At 30.3% G+C, this 8847-nt stretch overlaps 1 protein-coding gene across 2 annotated transcripts; it reads right to left on the reverse strand.

The window, feature by feature from the left end:
* Window positions 1-5666: 5666 nt before the first annotated feature.
* Window positions 5667-8249, reverse strand: LOC148869706 (uncharacterized). 2 transcript variants are annotated; one of them, XR_016108065.1, is made up of 3 exons: window positions 6832-6954; window positions 6172-6543; window positions 5667-5953 (listed from the first exon to the last, which is right to left on the reverse strand). XR_016108065.1 is itself a non-coding variant. In XM_088973482.1 (3 exons), the coding sequence occupies exons 1-2, from the start codon at window positions 7525-7527 to the stop codon at window positions 6767-6769; spliced, it is 402 nt and encodes a 133-aa protein (XP_088829608.1). In that variant the 5' UTR covers window positions 7528-8249; the 3' UTR covers window positions 5678-5953; window positions 6172-6766. The 2 variants fall into 2 exon arrangements, 1 of the variants encoding a protein (XP_088829608.1); XM_088973482.1 differs by adding an exon at window positions 7339-8249 and having other exon boundaries at window positions 5678-5953; window positions 6172-6979.
* Between the last annotated feature and the right edge of the window lie 598 nt (window positions 8250-8847).

Here is an 8847-nt window from a genome sequence, read left to right on the forward strand (position 1 = left end):
TTTCCAAAAAAAAACAAAATTTAAAAAAAATATATAAAAAAAAATAAAATACTAAGTGCCAATAGGATACGGCCAAAACTCGTATTGTATTGATACTTTGAACCTTGGTGATAACCAATCAAGTGGGGTGATTGATTAAACCCCTTCCCTATCCTCTCTTAAAATATGTTTTTGATAAAACTAATTATTTTTAACTTATACATATGAAATAAATAAATATAAATATAAATATTAATTTTATTAGTCATAAACTTATTATAATTATATAATAATAATAATAATAATCTATAATATATATATACTAAAATTGGTCCTAACATGTAGCATAGCTCACATTGCAGGAAACCCCTTCCTAATTTTCTGTTTTTTTTTTATTTTTTATTTTTTTAATTCTACATAATTACCCATTAAACCAATAAGGAAATCACATATACCTAACTATTTCTAACAACCATAAAGCTTTTCTAATGTTTAGCCAAGTGGCACCACTTTGCCCCACTCCCTCCTAAATTGTCTCTAATTCCTATTTATCTCCTAAATTATCTCTAACTCCTATTTATCTCCTAAATTATCTCCAACTCCTATTTATCTCTTAAATTATCTCTAATTTAATAGAGAGATTCTCTCTTAAACTATCTCTAATTCCTATTTATCCTCTCCCCCACTTTTTTATCTATATCTATCTAAACAAAGTTTCAATTAAAAGAAAATCAGAACTACTTAAATGTTATAACGAAATTATATGCTAAATTTAAAATATTTATTCAAAACAAAAAAAAATAATAGATTTAATTATATTCATATTATTAATAATTCAATATTTTACAAAATTCATCATGAAATTATGTAATAACAAAAAAAATTATAATTTTACAAATAATTGAATTTAAATTTTATTCAAATAATAAGAATTTAACATTAAAAAAACTTTATTTAAATATTTCAATAACTACAAATCTTAAATAAAAATATTAAAAATATCTAAATATTATAACAAAATATTTAATATTACATAATAACATTAAAATAAATAAAATTCAAATAATGAAAATTTTTAAATATTTTACATATTATTTAAATATTTAATACAACAAAATTTTAAATAGTTAAAATAACGAAATTATGTAATAAATTTAATATTTTAATAGAATTCATGATAACAAATTCTGGATAATAATTTAATATTTTACAAAATTAATTATATTCATATTACAATAGAATTCATAATATTCATAATTATAATAAAATTATGATTTCATAATATTCATATTATGTAATAATAGTACAATTATAATTTTATGGATTATTAAATTCAATAAATAATTAATATTTTAAGAATTTAAATAACAATATTATTTGAATAAGTAAATAATATTATAAATAACTAATTTCACTTATATCAATTAATAATTATAGAAAATAACTATCAACTAAGATATATTTATTAGTAATAATATTACAATAATAGTGTATATTAATTATATATTTATATTTACTATAGTTAATATCTATTTTATTTTTAGTAATTATTTATTTATTTAATAAATATGCTTTCAAAAATTATTTTTAAATGTATTTTTATTTTGTTATTTAATAGAAAATTATCAATAATTATTGGAGATTAAAAAACTATTATTTAACTTTTGAAATTTAATTTATCGTATTTATTGTATTTTTGTTATAAATTTATTTTTAGTAATTATATATTTTATAATTTATAGATTAATACTTATTAGAGATTAAACTATTATTTTAGATTACACTATTTATTGACTAACTTAGTATATTTTTAGTATTTATTATATTTTTTGTAATTATTATATTTTTATTATATATCTATTATATTTTCATTTATAAACTTATTTTCAATGATTGTGTATGTTTGTTATAAACTTTCAATAATTATTGGAGATTAAGCTATTGTAATTTATTAGAGATTATACCATAAATTTAGTTGAAATTAGGAGTGTTCAATGATTGGTTCAGTTCAATTGCAGACTGCTTTGCCAAGGCCAAGTTCGTAGTTTGTCACCTCGAAACCGATTGACCAATAGCGAAAGCCCACCAACTCGGGTTGTATCGATTTGGGTCTATTTAAGGTTTAGTTTGTTTGTTCAAAATATTTAAACTTTAAATTTCATAAATTACAATGATATTATTAAAAAATAAATTACAAAAATTAAATCTATGATATAAAATATTTTAGACTAACAAATATGGAAATTTTCCTACTTCCCCGTATTACAAAATTAAATTTAAAATATAAAATATTAATATATTTATTAAACCAAAGCAAATCTGAAATACTAGAAAACTGACTAACTCGGGTTGAGTTTGATCGGATTGTTTATTAAAAAGTTCAAATATAAAACAATTATATACTCTTATGTATTTCTATTGTTTAACTTTCGCTTAAAAAAGCACGGGTCCCCGTCGTCATGCCTCTCCTTCTCCATTACCCCGTGCATTCTCTTTGACTTTCTCTCCTCTCCCCTTCCCACCACTCTCATTAAGCCATGTCACCCAACTACCTAAAAATATTCCTATAATATCTCTCCTAAGATATCTCATTTAAACCAATAGGAAAGTACCATGTTGCCCCACTTCCTAATGAATTCTTAAAATGCATCCCCCCCCCCCAAACTATATCCACACTCCCTCATTTAAAATATTCATATTAATTAATAAATAGTTAAATATGATTAATATTTAATCCCACCCATATTCAATGAGTATTAAATAGTGTTATTATCAAAAGTTAATAAATATGGTTAGTAAATTACCAAAAATTAATAAATATTGTTATTAATTAACTCATTAATAACATTTTATAGAAATTGAAAACTCTTTAACTAATTTCTAGAAAGTTGAGAATTATATTTAAGAACTATAAAAAAGTATAAAATTTTAGTTATTGTTACTATTATAATTAATAACCAAATACAAATGAGGGAACAAAATATTATAATGTTAGAAAATGAAACTATCAATTAATTTATATTGAAAAATAAAAGATAAATTAGTGTAATTTTGTTAGTAAACTACCAAATAAAAATATATATTTAATAGCAATTTAAAAAAAAATTCAATAAATCCAAATAGTTACACAAATGTAATAAATATTTCAAAAATTGTCATAAAACTACATTTTCATAAAATAACACTTTTGAAATTAAAAGATATAAAGTATTTGAAAGTTTATTTAAAGTGCATTAAATAATTATTGAAAATTATTAGAATATTTTGGAAAATTTAGGAAAGTTTATTACATTTGATAGATTTTGGAAAATCATTGAAAAATTATGTAATTTTTTATTGCAAATTATTGAAAATTATTAAAGATAAATGACTATGGGAAATGAAAAACTATAATTTGTACAAATAATTACACAAATTATTAAGATGAATTAGTATAATATTGGAAAAAGGAAATTATTGGTTAGTTTATATTAGAAATTATAAGATAAATTAGTATAATTCTGTAAGTAAACCATTTAAAAAGAAAATAATATATTTAATAAAAATTTAAATAAATTTGATTAAACTTTCAAAATTACACAAGTATAATAAATTTTCCAAAATTTTCATAAATTACATTTTTGAATATTAAAGACAATTTAGTGTACTTTTAGAAATTTACCATGTGGTTGATACTCAATGTATCATTTTGATCATTTATATCATCAAATTGAATATTGGGTTGACGGGGATAGTGTTTTCAAAACTAGATAAAACCAAATGGTTAGATCGAAAAATTGGGAATTGAACACCGTTTCTCCTCAAAACTTTTTTTTGTCCAAAAACCATTTATTTGGTTAGTGAACCGCTGACCTAGGTGGTCAAATCGTCAACTCGAACAACAGTTTTTTGTCCTTTTTGTTTTTCTATTTTTTTTTTGTCAAAGCGGGTCATCCGTTTGACAAGGAGACCATTCGACCCCAGAAACGGTTCCCTATGCGATCCAATTTTAAAAACCTTGGATGGGGAGTGGGTGCCTTGCCTTGAGTGTGTGGCATGGCTTGGCCCAAGGCCCAATCCAACTCATGGACTAGCCCGACCCACGGCATGGCACAGGCCCGTGTGGTCTCAAGCCGTGGGTCGTACCGAACCAACCCCCCAAATTATCCTAGAGGAGGGAGGCACATCCCGGGATGCCTTGTGGGCCAGCACGACACAACTTGCACTTTGTGCTGGCCACATGCGGGCCGTGTTGTGCCGACCTAGCACGACCCAATTTACACATTTACTTAAACCTATCCAATATTGGGGACGGGGCAACGAAATTCGAGGATTTTCCATCGTTGATGAGGAGTGGGGTGCTTTGCCCCTGAACTCACTCGACATTGAGGAGTGGTTACCTTGCCTTGAACCCGCGTGACATTGGGGATGGGGTGCCCTACCTTGAATCCACCCCATTGTCATTCCTATATAATTGTTAATTATTAGTAGAATTAATAAAAAATGTTAGCTTTTATAATTATTTTTATTTATTTTAAAAGTAATCAAAAATTCATTTAAAAATAATAAAAATTATTAAAATTACTACAAATTATTAATAAAACTAAATTTATTAAAAAATATTTATTCATATTCAACAATTATTATTTTTTTATAAATCAACATTAAATGAAAAATAAAATTATTAAATCTTTTAGATTTTTTCCATGCATCACACGGGTCCCTACTAGTAATAATAATAATAGTAGTAATAGTAATTTTTAATGAGATAGGATTCAGTTAAATCTGCATCCAATCCGATGTTAAAGGCGACCTTCGAAATCTATTGACAACCCTACTTGCATCGCCTCTTTTATGTAATGATCAATCTCTGGTTGAATCGAACCGAGTGGTCAAACGACTCAAACCAATGAACTGGATGGCCAACTGGATCGTGGGTTTCTATGGTTTTGATTCATTTCACCAGGTGAGCTTCCTAGTTGAACTGTCAAATGTGCCACTTGGCCAGCTTTCCAAATTGATATCAAGTTTAATTTTCAAAATATTGATTTTATGGCAAGGAAATAAAATTTGTTGACTTGCTATCCACCAGTTGCTCTCGCATCCCTACCCACGGGACAATACAGCTGTGCATTAAAATTATCTCTTTTGTAGTTCTCAAAAGGGTGGTATAGTTAAAGAACCATATCGTTTTCTTGAAGTAGACAATGCAAGTTAATATATGTTTCATTTATGAACAATGGTAACAGTATTGATTGTGTGATTTATGTGTATATGTACTTTAACTATTTATTTGTAATTGCAAAATCATCACTGGGTTCGACTATGCTATGAAAAACCATATCATATCTAAAACCTCGTATACAGCAATTACCTGAGTTATGTATGTAACTGGTAATTATATTTTTTTATATGTTAATTAAAATTTAACACTTTAACCCATCCGTTAATCTCTAATCTTCCGTTACCCATTCTTATATCCTTCGAGTTCACTCTTCTGGTAAACTTCTTCGAGCTCCCTCTTCTAGTCGAACTTCAAGGGAACAAATTTGCTCTGAAAAAAGAAATTTACAATACGTTTTTTGGCCTAAAGATCAATGGCTAATTCATTCTTAAGAAGTTTTGCCCTTTGATATCAGGTTCAAACATTTTTAGCTGAATAAATGGGCACTTAGATTATTCAGTATTTGATCATGACAAGTTTCATCCTGAAGGGTATAGGTACTAATGAATTTCTATTCTGTAAACTTACTGCACATTAACAAAGTATGAATTGAAGTTTGGCAACTGCATGAAATTGACATTAAACGAGCAATGGAATTCATTTCCAAGCTTCCAAAAAGCAACCCTAACAATCAAGAATCAACCTACAAATATACATGTATCCCAAGTTTCTTTTTCATTAATTCCATCAATACCTCGTTGTGTAGATCCCTGCTGCAAGTTCTGTCACTCCGGCACTTATTCTGGTATGTCAATATCACCCGCAAGCCACCTACAAGAGAACAAGACTCATCATTCCCACTCCAACATATACACAAATGTAGAGAAGAGGGATCTAATAACAGTGTCCAGCGAATGAGATAACACCTAGAAATGTGCTTGCCGTTGCCGGTTGGTATTGTCCATGGAGAACATAAAGAAAATCAAATATGATATCGAATACAGAGAGAGAAGGAGAGAAAGACAGAGAAAGAGGAGATAGAGATTTACCGGTGGTTAGATGCCGCCGCTGGTTCCATCCTCGCCGGTGATGTGAAGTTTGAGTAAGAGAGAGAAAGAGACGACTGTGGGAGAGATTCATTCGAGGAGGAAGAACGAACGGAAAGACGTTAACGTCTTTATTATTTGAAATGAATTTATTTTTTTCAAATGTGATTTTAATTGTTGTTGAAACCGGTTACCTGTGATACCCAGTATTCATCGAAACAGAAAGTCGAAGGTGATTGGTCCATCTCATCCGATATGATATGGAAAAGATACCCATAGATTTTCCCATCATCATTTATATGAACATTAATGGCGGAATTATGTGGGCGCATGGTTTTTAAAGGCATCGTTTTTCAGTTCGGCGGTTCAGCCGTCCTGGTTGAACAGTTTGACTCGTGATGTCATAAAAAAAATAAAAACTAAAAAATATTTATATATAATAAAAAAATATCGTAAAAATTTAAATAAAATACAGAAAAGACAGGAAAAAAAAAACAATTATGAAAAAAAATAAAAATGTCTAAATATAAAAAAAATAAAATACAGGAAAATATAGAAAATTTTCCAAAATAAGTAAGCAAGAATATGTAATGTCCAGTCATAGAACATGAATCTGTGCAACATGTGAATTACTTATAACATTTTTCAGTTGTGCACCATTACCAAAGTTTGATTTTCCAGCTGGGATAGGAAGAACTTTGGAATCACTAATGGGGTCGGAGACAGGATCTGTTGGAATCTCATCAGTTGATTCACGAAGAATAGCATTAAACATGGCCACATCTAATCTATTCATGCATTGCTCCATCACCTGGATATCGAGAAAAAAAGATTGTCATGTCATATTTAGAACTTAGACCTGACTATATATTGATAGGGCGAAGGAGAACAACTATTAGAATATCATTGCAGAAAGACTGATACTTGAGTATGATATAAGAAGTGAATTCTAGAAACATATAAAAAGGGGGCTACTTATAAAGGAATTCCATGTTCACTCTACATGTAAAAGGGTCCATGCTTAAACTATCACTGAACAACATCCATGCAATGGTATCCCTACAATGCTTAATGCTTATGCACCGGATAATAAAGGCCAATTACAAATGGCAGCTGGGGCACTTGATTGGTGCAAGTACATTAGTAACAAATAATAAAAATATAGACTACCAGTCTAGCCAACAAAGGCAAACAGCTACACTCATGGCCTCCAGCTCGAACAGGGCAAAGCTTTTCACAAGCATCTCTGAAAGCTTCTTTCCAAAGGTGTAAAGAAAAGTTCCCCTGCTCTTGCTCACCCAAACTCCCTGATTTTGATGCCATTACTTTATCATTTGTTATCCCGATGGCGGATTGCATATATGGTGTTAGAGTCTGGAGAAACAAACAGAAAGCTAGCAGTAATTCATTAGAAAAAACAAACTTTTATTTCTTGTTCAGAGAACTTTCATTCCATTTTAATGGGGAAGATTTCTTTTCGTTTCCCACTTTACCACCATTAGCTTCAATTTGGGGATCAGCACAAATTGATAGTTGAGATTCCCCAACAACCTGGCTAATAGTTGCCCTTAAAACAACTAAATTCGACAACCAAAAAGTTAACCTACATTCAAAGGAAAGCAAAATCAGGTGGAGCGTGAGAGGAAATAATCAAGTTCCCTAGTGTACCCTAAGTAACTGTATCAAACAGTTAAAGAGAGTTGCAGGCTCTGCAAACAAGTTCAAGAAGTTGCCTAATCAAGTTCCCTAGTGGGCTCGGGCAGTTGGGCTTGGTTACAAGCAAGTTGCCGCTGTAAGCCTGCAAGTGCTGCTCCAAGAACTTGACAGTGGGTTTACTCGCCAATGCCCAATGCCGAGTACTGAGTGCCGCTGCAAGTTTGTCATCCACCGTTGCAAGTGTTGGTGAATCTTTTTGCTGTCGGACACCGCTGCAAGTGCTGGTAAGGGTGACTTTTTGCCACTGAAAGCTCGCCGGTCGCCGTTGGTGTGTGTCACCGTTAGTTGCCGGAGGTGATGGTCGCCGCAGGTGGTCGGTCGGTCGGTAGGGTGTGAGGGTTGGACTGAGGATGGAACTTGGGAAGGGTTAGAATTCTAACCCTAAAGCTAAAGGAAATAAGCGATTCAAACCGAGTTGGGATATAATAGGAATTTTATTTTTTGTTTTTTTATTTAAAACATTAAAAATAAGAAAACTAACTCGCAAACCGCTGTTGGGGTCGAACGGTTTAGCGGTCCAACTGCCTGGGTCAGCATTTTTTTGACCTTTTCAAAGTTTTTTACCATAAAAACCGGACCTGGAGAGCTGACCGGTTACCAGTTTTTCCGGTCCAACCGTCCGGTCCGGTCCAGTTTTGAAAACCATGTAGGCGTACGAGATACATCATATATCTACTATGTCATATTTGCATCAGAAAACCATGTATTATTTGTTAGTTAAAAAACTAGTAGTAGGTGCCCTTTGGTTTGGCTCGTTAGTGGGTAGGTGTTTGAAATCGATGTCATTTTTAAAAGAAACGATGCCACATCAGCGTCATGTCTGAAATCCGTTTCAGATATCGCCTGATGTTTGATTATGTATTTTTTTGAAAACTTTATCCTAGGCCACGACTTTTAAATCAGGAAAGGTATAGTCTGAATAAAATATCATTTTTTGTGTTATTTCAATTTTATTTTACCGTT

Source organism: Nelumbo lutea, chromosome 2 (genome assembly GCF_056320005.1).
Source record: "Nelumbo lutea isolate HS-2025 chromosome 2, American lotus-T2T, whole genome shotgun sequence".
Lineage (NCBI taxonomy): Eukaryota > Viridiplantae > Streptophyta > Magnoliopsida > Proteales > Nelumbonaceae > Nelumbo > Nelumbo lutea.